This window comes from Myotis daubentonii, chromosome 2, assembly GCF_963259705.1.
Source record: "Myotis daubentonii chromosome 2, mMyoDau2.1, whole genome shotgun sequence".
NCBI lineage: Eukaryota > Metazoa > Chordata > Mammalia > Chiroptera > Vespertilionidae > Myotis > Myotis daubentonii.
Genome location: NC_081841.1, coordinates 198,997,660 through 199,009,767, shown reverse-complemented (window position 1 = coordinate 199,009,767; position 12,108 = coordinate 198,997,660). Strand labels below are relative to the sequence as shown.

The 12,108-nt window shown below is 51.0% G+C and overlaps 1 protein-coding gene across 7 annotated transcripts in view; it reads right to left on the bottom strand.

Moving 5' to 3' along the window:
• FGFR1 (fibroblast growth factor receptor 1) overlaps positions 1 to 11,692 on the bottom strand; it is a 50,463-nt gene extending 38,771 nt beyond the window's left edge. For 5 of the 7 annotated variants that reach the window (XM_059685356.1, XM_059685357.1, XM_059685360.1 and 2 more), the window contains exon 1: positions 1,563 to 1,741. In XM_059685356.1, coding sequence (XP_059541339.1) covers positions 1,563 to 1,653 — 91 coding nt within the window. In that variant the 5' untranslated portion in view covers positions 1,654 to 1,741. Of the gene's footprint in view, positions 1 to 1,562; positions 1,742 to 11,252 lie in introns of those variants that run through there. The other 2 variants (XM_059685358.1, XM_059685359.1) reach the window with 1 other exon arrangement.
• Positions 11,693 to 12,108: the final 416 nt, after the last annotated feature.

The window sequence follows — 12,108 nt, the reverse complement described above, 5'->3', positions numbered from 1 at the left end:
AAGATTCCCAGTATCTGCCACTTAAGTATAGCAAGGCATTAAGGCCTTCCATATGCTCATAACTCAATCTAATTTTTCTGGGTGTTACTTCCCACGACTACCTACCTACTTACCAGGTAAATCATTCTCTGTACACCTTCTACCTCCTGCCTCAGAACCGTCACTCATGCTGTCACACCTGGAATGCCTATCAGCTCCCTCTTCCAAACCCTTTCCCAGCAGCGGTTTCCGTAGTGTAGTGGTTATCACGTTCGCCTCACAAACCCTTTCCCATCCCTCTGGACCCATCTCAAATGTTCTCTGCTCCCCTCGTCCTCTGCATGCCCACTGCATTTTGTTGTAACTCCATTATGTGGTTTAAACATGGTCTACCTTGTATTTAGATAATCTCTGTACTTACTGGTATCTCCCTACTACCAGATGGTGGAGAAGGTCTCTCCTGCTTTGGGTCTTTGTCATGCGCTAGCTCGGGTCTTGTCTTTAGTTCTGTTACTGAATGCAACATTAATCTGCCTGCTCCAGCCAGTGCACACTCTAGAAAGTCTCACGCACCCTTCCCTCCTCCTTCCCCATCACTACGCAAGTGGACAAATATTCTCACTCATCATTTATGATTCAAACAGGTCCTGACAGCTGAGACTGACAACCCCTTTAAATGCAGTCACCATGCCATGGGCACACTGAGCCTTTTACCCACCGCCTGCCAACCTTCTCTATTTATGTAATCAGCCACTGAATCACAAGCCACACACCCTTTGGCTGCAGAAAAGCTCAAATATTAATTCTTAGAGATCCATGAAAGTCCCCAGGTATGTTGTACCTGTAATCTCCACGAAGTATTTTTATAACTCCAGCAAATCCCATGAGCCGCAGGGCAAGTCCTTCCCATGACTAATATAATAAGCTCTCTGCTCTTCCAACAAGCTGTAGATCTCTCCCGGCTCCCAGGCCCCATTATGCTCCCCGGTTCTCAATCTCTTCCAAATCTCTCCAACAGCACATACCCTCAGCCGACCTCCAAACAGGGCCTGTGAGATGTGGTCAAGAAAGGTAAATGGCAAGCCCGTGGCCATAGCTGCCAACCTTCACAGAAGATGTGTCTCTGGGGCAATTTTAGAAGCCAGGGGTCTTTATCAAACTCCCACATCCCTCAACATCCCCTGTAGCCTGATGTAAGTTCTAACCCCAAATTCATAGGTCATTCACTCCCCATTGCATCACCCAACCCCACTTCATTAATGGTCTAAGTTAGAGAGCTGGCTCTTGGATCCCAGTCAAGAGTTCTTTTTTTCAGAAGAGAAAAGCATAGAACCACCTAGAGCATGTCACCTCTGACAAATGATGTCACCAGCCTTCATGGACCAACTTTTCGTGAGGTTGGTTATGTTTATAATTAGGCCCGAACCAGCCCAGGTATCTTGGGAGTCTTTCCTACAGGAAAAGAGCCCTTTGCTCCACCGGGGATGAGCCTTCCACATCACCTCCAAACACATCACCTCCGTACCAGCCTGCCCTGTTTCCGAGGGCCAGAAGTCCGGGCTGACCCTCAGCCAGTGCCTTACCGTGTTCAGGCAAGGTCGGGGCTGGCCTGGCAGTGCAGAGTGTGGCTGTGACCAGCACAGCCCAGAAGAGGAGGCACTTCCAGCTCCACATCCCAGTTCTGCAGTTAGAGGTTGGTGACCAAGCTCCACACCTCCATGGAGACTCCGCCCTGAGCTTGAACCTCCTTTTCAAGCTGACTCTGAGAAAAGAAAAAAAACCAACAACAAATTAGGAGGGTCTGCATTGGTGGGGGGGAGAGCAAGGGGCAAAAGAAGGTAAAGCAGGCACAGTCACCCTGTCCCGAGGGTGCTTGAAGTAATAACTTACTCCTTTAAGCACAGAGAACTGTGGTCTGCCCCAATGCAGAGTTCAAGGTTAAAGGCCTTACTCAGAGAAAGGAGTGTTTTCATCCAGCTCTACAATTATCTATTGAGTGTAGACTGTGTACAAGCTTTGCTGAGAAAATCGTCGTCATGAAGTTCTCTAAGGCATAAGCACCAAGATCACTTGTGCTGGGAAAGCAAATGACTTTATGAAAATCCCAAACAGGTCTGCCGCCTCATGGGCAATGGCATCTCAGAGTATGCTGGAGCCTTCAGTATGCTGATGACTCTAGTCTAAGACTTCACTCCCTCCAGGGCAAAACGAGGGTTTGGTGTGGGTAAAGAGAGATGAAGAGCCTGGCCTGTAGGGGGCGTGCAGGAGGCAGCCAATTGATGTTCGGCTCTCACATCCATCTCTCTCTCTCTCTCTCTCTCTCTCTCTCTCTCTCTCTCCCTCGGCAAGGACTAGGAAATGGGAGCCAAGTAAGATACTGACCCTCTCTCGACCTATGTGACCAGGAAGCTGAAAAAAAAAAAAAAGAGCTCAAGGTGCTTTTTGTCTTGAGAACTATACGCATCGCAGAGATCTCAGGTTCTATCAGCTTCCCTCAGGGAGAGAACACAACTCTCACCAACTCCTTAAACAGAGCCTTAGAGTGCGGAACCGCGAGGTGGGTCCAGTTCTCTTCCCTGACGCTGAAAGGTGACAGCTGGTGTCTGATAGAAATGAATCCAGAAGTGGGAAACAAAGGGTTGTGCTGAAGAGTCAAAGGGCTCTTGCTCATGTCAGCCCTGGTTAAAAGCATAGTCTACAGCCCTTTACCTTTCTCAGGTCTGGAGTGGTAAAATTTAAGACAACCCCCCAGGGTCTTAAGGAACAAGGGATTGTTGCTGCTAAACATTTACCGAGTGATAAGACTTTCTGGGCACTGTTTGGGCTATATCGGGGTGACCATCTCCATCTTCCAGGTGGCTTTTGTCCTAAATACTCTAGGGAACCATCCAAGTTATTCAGAGAATCCACTTCCCCGGAACATGCCCTAATGTGGTGCTTCAGCCCTGCCTCCTCTCAGCCAGACGGGGCCCCTGTGAGTGAGTCAGTCTCGGCTGGCAGAAACCCCCCGGATTCTTGGCTTCGTTCACATGTACTTGCCAGTGGGAGTACAAATACACTACCACCACCTCCCTCCGAAGGCTTCCCTAAAATTTCTTAATGATTTCAAATCAAAGGAGTAGTGAACTTTTTTATTTTTCTAAATTTAGGAAAGGGACCAGAAGAGAGAGATCGGAACAAATGTTTACTGAACACCCACTACATGTCAAGCATGTACTAGGTAAAATCTGTAAGTATAAAACTTCAGCCCTAGCCGGTTTTGCTCAGTGGATAGAGCGGTGATGGCGAACCTTTTGAGCTCGGCGTGTCAGCATTTTGAAAAAAACCCTAACTTAACTCTGGTGCCGTGTCACATATAGAAATTTTTTGCTATTTGCAACCACAGTAAAACAAAGACTTATATTTTTAGCCGGAACCGGTTTGGCTCAGTGGATAGAGCATTGGCCTGCGGACTGAAGGGTCCCAGGTTCGATTCCGGTCGAGGGCATGTACCTGGGTTGCGGGCACATCCCCAGTAGGAGATGTGCAGGAGGCAGCTGATTGATGTTTCTCTCTCATCGATGTTTCTGACTCTCTATCTCTCTCCCTTTCTCTCTGTAAAAAATCAATAAAATATATTAAAAAAAAAGAAAAAAAAAGAAAAACAAAGTTTCTAAGTTTCTATCCTTCTCCCTTCCTCTCTGTAAAAAATCAATAAAATATATTTTTAAAAAAAGACTTATATTTTTGATATTTATTTATATATTTAAATGCCATTTAACAAAGAAAAATCAACCAAAAAAATGAGTTCACGTGTCACCTCTGACACGCATGTCATAGGTTCGCCATCACTGGGATAGAGCATCAGCTTGCAGACTGAAGGGTCTCAGGTTCGATTCCATTCAAGGGCACATGCCTGGGTTTCTGGCTCAATCCCCAGTTGGGGGCATGCAGGAGGCAGCCAATTAATGATTCTCTCTCATCATTGATGTTTCTATCTCTCCCTCTCCCTTCCTCTCTGAAATCAATAAGAAAACAAACAAACAAAAAACAACTTCCTTGCTTCTTCACTATAAACTTATGGGGGGTAGGAATTATTATTCCCTTTTAGCCATGGGGAAACTGAGACTCAAAGAGGTTAAGTATTTTGCCCAAGGACGTGCAGCTGGTAAGCAACAGCACCAAAACTTTCATCACCCAGGTTTTCAGATGCTGGAGAACAAGGTGGGGCGGAAGCAAATCAGAGGTTGATCATATCTGGCTCTATCTGATGCAAACTCACTTTCTCCAAAGAGTATCCCTGTGCACGGAGAAACCAAGTAGGTAAGGACAGATTCCAGGTAACTCTGGAAATGAGAGAGCCTTCATTTTCAATTCCATTGGTTGAAAGACCCTTGGAAACAGTTCACAGATGTGCCACCTAGGACATAGGATGGGGCATGATCCCTGGCCTGGGACAGAGGGGATGCTTGCCAGAGGACATCCCTAAACCACTTATCCCTAAACCACTTCCACATCTCATTACCTCCCAAAGATACACCAAAGTGATGCAGGCCTATCACCCAAAAAGGTACACCCAACTAGAACCTAAGTCCCCAGGAACCATCAGCGTAATCAATGGATTTTTAGTATCCAGTGGGAAAGCGTGGTATCATCTTGAGATGATTAAACTTGTTTTCAAACGTAGCAGACAGGCAGTTTTCACCACAACCTGACCACTCTGTCCCCTGAAAAGCCTGCCCACCTCCTCACATGTGTGGGTTGGCTGTAGGCTGTCCTCTTTCAGCCGTGCATTCACTGTACTGCAAACTAATCTGGCAACTTCCCTACAAAAGTCTCTTCTTCTGCTTCCCCTCTGGGCCTCAAATCCCACATCTGTAAAACAAAGGATGTTAAGGAAACTCAGTCTCTGTCTGGCACCAACTCCTGGAATGAGAAGGTACATGGGCACACATCCCATTGCATTGAACAGTGAGGCAAACCATTAATGCACACACTGCCTGGGACCCTAGGTACTGCCACCTTCCCCTTCATCCCACCTTCTGCTCATTCTCATTCTACTAATTAGTGAATTATTAAAATCCCTTAGAAACAGTCTCCTTCCTTCACTGCTGGACAGATGTGAAGGTGTGCACAGCAGCTTCCTCAGAGACCCTACAGCTGGCTCCACCATCAGTCTCTCCCATATGTCAGGTCTCCTGGGACTGGCCGCCAACTCTGCCTGGGTGCAGAGTTCCTCGCTAGCGAAGGGGGGAGGGGACACACATACACATACATCTGAGTTTTCCCACTTGTTGGACGGGCTAAACTATTTGTCTTGCCTAAACCACAGGTGGTTATGAGGATCAAATGGGCAGTGCAGGTGAAAGTACCTGCTCTCTCCTCTCTAAGTACTAATTCAGTGTAAAATGAGATAGTGGCTGGTGAGAAAGCAGGGGCTAGCATATATGACCTTGCATTTCTCTTGCATTCTAAGAGTAAAGATTCTATGACCGTCAGATCTCCTTGTCCAAAAAGAATGTAAGGAAAACTAGCTTATGAGTTCGAGGCTTTTTCTTTTTACTCTGGAAAAAGTAACTAATTACTGCCCTTCCATTTATGACCCTGCCAGCCTGAGAGAGTCACTGAACCGTTCTGAGCCTCAGTTTCCCACTTGTTGGATGGGGGCTAAAATATTTGCCTTGCCTACATCACAGGTGATGAGGATCAAATGGGCAGCGTGGGTGAAAGTACCTGCTCTCTCCTCTCTGAAGTTCTAAGCAAATGTAAAGAATTATAAACACTGTGCTTGGAGTCACTCCTAGAAGGCACTCTTGGAATATTTTGGTAGTTGGCAGCAGTAGGACAAACTTCCTACCTTTACACAAAGCTAGTTCTCACTAGCCATCTTCAAGCCCCATACTCTAAAGTTTAAGAGTCTAAACCAGCTGTGGGCAAACTACGGCCCGCGGGCCGGATCCAGCCCATTTGAAATGAATAAAACTAAAAAAAAAAAAAAAAAAAGACCGTACCCTTTTATGTAATGATGTTTACTTTGAATTTATATTAGTTCACACAAACACTCCATCCATGTTTTTGTTCCGGCCCTCCGGTCCAATTTAAGAACCCATTGTGGCCCTCGAGTCAAAAAGTTTGTCCACCCCTGGTCTAAACCTAGCTGTCCCATCGGATGGCCACCAGCCACTTGTGGCTACTGAGCAACTGAAACATGGCTAGTGGGAATTGGGGTGTACTAGAAATGAAAAGAAAACTTGGTATAGAAAAAAAGTAAAGTATCTCAATAATTTTTCTATTGATTACATGTTTAAATTATAATATTTTGGCTATATTGGCCTAAACTAAGTATAGTATCAAAAGCTAAACAAATCAATTAATAAAAAAAATAATTCTGCCTGTTTTTTTTAAAAATTTTTATTGATTTCAGAGAGGAAGGGAGAGGAAGAGAGAGATAGAAACATCAATGATGAGAGAATCATTGACTGGCTGCCTCCTGCATGCCCCCCACTGGGGATCAAGCCCACAACCTGGGCATGTGCCCCTGACCGGATTCGAACCCGGGACCCTTCAGTCCACAGGCCGGCACTCTATCCACTGAGCCAAACCACCCAGGGCCTGCCTGTTCTTTTTACTTGATTTCTAACTTGGCTACTAGAAAATCTAAGGTTACAAGTAGCTTATGTTTTATTTCTATGGGACAGTACAGCTCTAGGCAACTCCATAGCCTGCCAAGTGTTTCTTTGCCTTTTCCTCCATCTTCCATGCGCCTAGCTTTCACATTCTGAGCCCCATCTCAAAGAGCTACAACTCTTTCTTGGGCCTTCTAACGGAGGGTCTCATCCCTCTGAATTTCCAAAAAGCACCATGAGACCGCAAACTCCTTAAGAGCAGGGTCTGGACCTGACTAGCCTTTGTTAATACCCTCAGCATCTAACATGTACACAGCAGATGCCGACACATTTATTAACTGGATGAATAAATGAATAAAAGAAAGGCTGATTGAAAAGAGACGGATATGGATACTCTTGCAGAACAGAGGTTGAGAATGCCAGAGAAAAGCAATAGTCAAGTACTCCTTGTTAGCCAGCCAAGCTCAAAATACACCAACTGGGACGTTTTGTAAACCTCTCAATTCCTCAGACTTGAGGAAGTAACACCACAACATTAATTCCTTTAGACGGGAATAAGACTTACTTCTTAACAGAATGGCTGCCTTTCCCAAAAGTGAGCATTTTCTGCTCACTGTTGAGAGTGGCAGGGCAAATACTCATTAAACATCTGAAAAAAGTTATGCAGCTCAGCTTGCGGAATTTTAGTTGGTCCAAGGGAAACACGAATTTTAAATTTTTGAGTTCCTGTAAAAAAGTATCTAAATGTCCTTGGGGCCCTGGCCGGTTTGTTCAGTGGTGAGGGTGTTAGGTCTTGGACCGAAGTGTCTCAGGCTTGATTCCTCGTCAAGGGCATATACCTCGGTTGCAGTCTCGATCCCGGGCCCTGGTCAGGGTGCGTGTGGGAGGCAACTTATCAATGTGTCTCCCTTACATCAATGTTTCTCTCTCTGTGTCTCTCCCCGTCCCTTCCACTCTCTCTAAAAATCAATGGAAAAAAATATCCTCAGGTGAGGATTAACAACAAAGGTCCTTGGGAGTGAGGTATATAAACTAGGAAACCTTGCTATTGAAGACAGGATGGACTAGTGGACCACCACCATATTCTGGGAGTTGTTCACCCAGGTGAGGGCTATTTACTTGGGGACTAAACATAGTTCCTTTAATTGCAAGGGGGAATGGTGGTAAGGAGAGGATTTCTGTTTAAGGTAGATGCAAGCGTAGGGGGTGGGGGTGGGAGGCAAACATCCTAGCCTGAATCTGGCATTTAATCCTCTCTGGAAGCACCAGAATCTTCTCTAAAGCTCTACATCTGGACTCCCACCAGTCCCTGGCGCTTTCAGACCTTTTACAAAGCTCTTGGGAAAACAAATGCAAGACAAATTTCCCAAGAGGAAATTAAACTCGGGTGATGTGAATAAGACCTATGAATCAATTCTCTCTACCGCCCTTTCCTGCATCAGCAACAGGCTCCAACTTTCCAAGGAAGCTCTTAACTAACAGCCATTTTGATGAAAGAGATTAAAAAATGGAGGCAAGAAGAAAGCGTTCAGAGGAGCTGGCTGCTAAAACCCCACTCTCACAGGAGCAAACCGCCTATTTTAAGGAGTCTTGTTTCAGGTCAACATCCAAAACAAACAAAAAAAGCAGACAACTCAAAGCAAAAACCCATGGCTTTGCCTTGGACTCAATGGCTGGACTCAGCCTGCTCAAGGCTCAACTCAATCTCTCTGCCCTCGGCAGTCTCCCAGGAAGAAAGCCAGCCCAGGCTTACGGTGCCTGGAGGTACTTACTCTAACCTTCTCCCTCCGGAGGGGTGGAACAATAGCATCTGTGAGGCCCCTTCTCTATTTCTCCCTGTGCCTTTTGCTTCCCTTACCATTCTAAGGGTGCCTAACCTAACATCCTCCGTGGCCAGAGGCAAAGATCGAGAGGCACCCAGGACTGTCTTCTTGAGAACCAATAGAAGAAGTCGTGCCCACTCCGGCCCAAATCCCATTTGTGAAAAAAAAATGCCTCCAAGATGAGCATTTCTATGAGCATGAAAAGAGCAGGCAGTGAAAGCACACGTGTCCAGTGGCTCTCCACCCGGATGGCCCCCAATAAAAAGCTGACACTCAGCTATGGCTAAGAAGAGTCAACGCAACAAATAGTTCAAGGAGCCGGTCACTGATGCAGTCAGAATGCAACCATCTCAGCTGGAGCCAGGCCCCAGTAACCTCCTTGTCCCCAACACCCTGTGCTCCTTTGGGGTCAGCAGCCGCCCTGGAACTTCTCCCAACCAAGCGGGGGGTGTGGGGAGATATGTAAACAAGTCATTAGATAAGCAGGCCACCAGGACTGCCTCCTTGGGCAATGGCTCTCCCTCTCCATCTCAGTCACTGAAAGGAAAGGAGATGACCCAGGCTTGGGGGTAATTAACCAGACCCGAGGCATGTCCCATGGGGTCCTACTACTTAGCTTTTCAACAAGCCTCAGAGAGGAAACTGTGCGCCTGGGCCAAGGGGAGAAAATGGCCACTTTCTGCTCAACAGTCTCAAGGCTAAGGTTCTACAATTTAGATGGCATTCCAAAAAAAGCACTGGTCCGGAGGTGCAAAGGGCAGGGCACATCTGCGGAGGAAACAGTCACCTTAATTACCATGTCTAGAGAAAGTGCGATTTCATTACAGCCTCCAAAACTACCGCCCAAAGGAGAAACCAGAGAAGTGTTTTCAATTTGAAAGAGACTGGAAAGGAGAGGGTGAGAGAGACCAACAACTCTCTCCACCCTCCCGCAACTCTGGACCACAAGGTGCTTTCCTACCTCAAAGGACATTACACACACACACACACACACACACACACACACACCCTTAACAATCCAACCCCCGCTTACAAAACCGTAGCTGTTATTTAAATGGTAAAATGTCCCACTGAAGTTTCCAGGGCTGCAGCCCAAATAACTCCTTTAAAACACACAGGGAGCGCCTCTGGCAGCAGCAGCTACAGCCCCTCCCCAACGCCCCCAGCCACTGCACCCAGGAGGATGGAAAAGGGACCCGCAGGGACGCCACCCCCGGCAGGGTCAGATGCTCCTGCCGCCCCAGCTGTAACTGAAGGGACAAGAAGCAATACTTCAGTTCCAGAAACTTCCGTCAGGGCCAGTTCAGGGGCGACCCATGACCGAAAGTCCCCCGCCAGCAGATGAACCGTTTGCAAGTGCCCCCCCCTAAAACCTTGGCCCCATGTTCTACGATGGATGCCTCTTTTCCGCACACTCTGTAAAGCACCATCAGATCCTAAACAACTTGGGATCCAGGTAACTTCTTCTGCTCCCCAAATCCCAACGCCTCATCTCCAAGTCTTAGGACATTTTAAAGAGGGAGGTGGAAAGGGCAGTTTTAATTTGGGAGAGGGGGAAAGGGAAGAAGAAGGATGTTAATAACGTGGCTGCGGTGTACCCGTGTGGGGTGAAACCACCAGAGGCGGCTGCTACATCTGGAAAATGGGGGTGGGGGGCGTGTTGGGGGAGAAAGACACCGCAGAAAGTTTTAAATGGGCTAATCGCTCCTGGGCCCAGAAAGGAGAAGCAGGCTTCACCCCGTCTCCCAAAGGTCTGGGTGCCTTCACAGGCTATGTGCTAAATGAGCTCCATCACAGCGTCCATAAATTCCTCCGCAAAGGAGGGTTCTACTACTAGCCCTTCTTCCCCAACCCCAAACACGACCGGGGTGGGGGGGGGGGAGGGTGGCGTGGGGGGGGGGGGAGACAGGAGGGTTGGGGCCAGAGAAGCAACAAGCATCGTCGCCGAGTGGACCGCACCGGACGAAACCCTCGTCCCCTCCCCCACCTCCTGGAAGCAGATTGGAATAGAACGCCCCCCTCCCCCAGGCCCCAGCGGAGGACTTCACACACCCGCTGGGCGCCCGCCCCTTCCCCACACTCCTGACCCTTTCGGAGCAGGGCTTAAGTGGAAGATGAGCCCCTCTGGGAAAGGGAGTTCCTTTCTCGCTCCGAAAAAGCACATTCGGCCATTTGGTGACGACACAGGACTCAAAACCAATTCGGAGAGAAGCTAACTTAGCCCAGCACATCTTTCCTCCTTCTTGCCCCCCCCCCACCCCCCGCCCCATCCACCCCATCCCTAACCCCTGCCCGAGACTTTCCCGAGGTGATCAAGGACTTAGAAATGCCACGGATTTTTAACCTTCCATTCAAAGCTACCTGCGGAATTGGGGTGAGTCCCCGTGAGTGGACTGAGAAGAGAAGTGGAGCGCAAACACACACACACACACACACACACACACACACACACACACACACCCTCGCTGCCCACTCCCACCCTCCTCCCCAGTCCGAGGACGTCGAGGGCCGCCGCCGCCTTCGTCCCGGCCGACCCTCCCCGACTCACCCAGGAGCCGCCGCCGCCTCGCCAGCTCCCAGCGCGAGTTGGCGGAAAAGTTGGGCGGCGGGACGGGCGCGGGCAGGGGGCGCAGAAGGCGACGCGAGCGGAGGGAAGGGAGGGGAGACAAAAGGGGGGCGCCGAGCGCTGGAGAGGGAGCCGGGGTGGAGGGGCGGGCAGCCCGCGGAGGGAGGCGCCGGCCTCGAGCCGCCGGCGGCAGGGGCAGCGCGCAGCCCGGAGGCTCGGGCGCGGGGGGCGCGGGGGATGCCAAGCCCGCCCCGGATCTGGGGGCGCCGCGATTCCTACCTCACTCGGCGCTGCGGTTCCGCCTCTGGAGAGTCCGCCGTGGCTCGATCGGGCGGGCGGGCGCCCGCGTCCCTCGCTCCGGCCGCCGCCCCCGGGCTCCTGGCGGGGCCGCGACAGCCCCGCGGCCGGCTCTCGACTCCCGGCGGCGCCCGGCGCCCGGTGCCTCCAGTCCGGGCGGGAACAATGGAGCCGAAGCGGGTGCCCCGGAGGCGGGGCTGGGGGAGGGCTCCGTCCGCGCCCGGGGTCTCCAGACCCTGTGGCCCCCTCTCCAGACCCGGCGGCGGCGCCTCACGCTTCGGGCAGCCCGGGCTCCATCTCCGAGAGGGGCCCCGGCGCCGCGGCGTGCCCGGCTGCGGTCCTGGCACCGTGCGCCCCGCGGGGCGCCCCTCGGACCCGAGAAAAGTGCTCAGTCTCCGCGGCTTTCCCGCGGCGGCGCGCGCTCACGGCCGGGCCGGGCGAGGTCGCCGCAATGCGCTAAGCGGAGGTTCGGTCCTGTCCCGGCGTCGCCGCCCAGCGCCGGGCACCAGCCGGGCTTCTCCGCGCGCTGCGGCTGCACCCGAGTCCGGGCTCCGCTCGCCGCCGTCCCAGTGCCCGCAGGAGCGCTCCGAGCGCTGTGCGCCGGCGAGGCGCGAGGCTGCTCTCTCACTCCCACCCGCGCTGGTCCCACCCCCTCCCCTCCCCTCCCCTCCCCTCCCCTCCCCTCCCCTCCCCGGCAGCTGCCTGCTGGGCTTTGTAGTTCCCGAGCCGCGGCCGGGAGAAGGGGGAGCCGGCGGAGCGGCCCGCGCGGCCACTCCTCTCCTGCAGCCCGGTCAGCCCCAGAGTGCGCGCCGGCCCCTCCTCCCGAGCATCGCCCGGG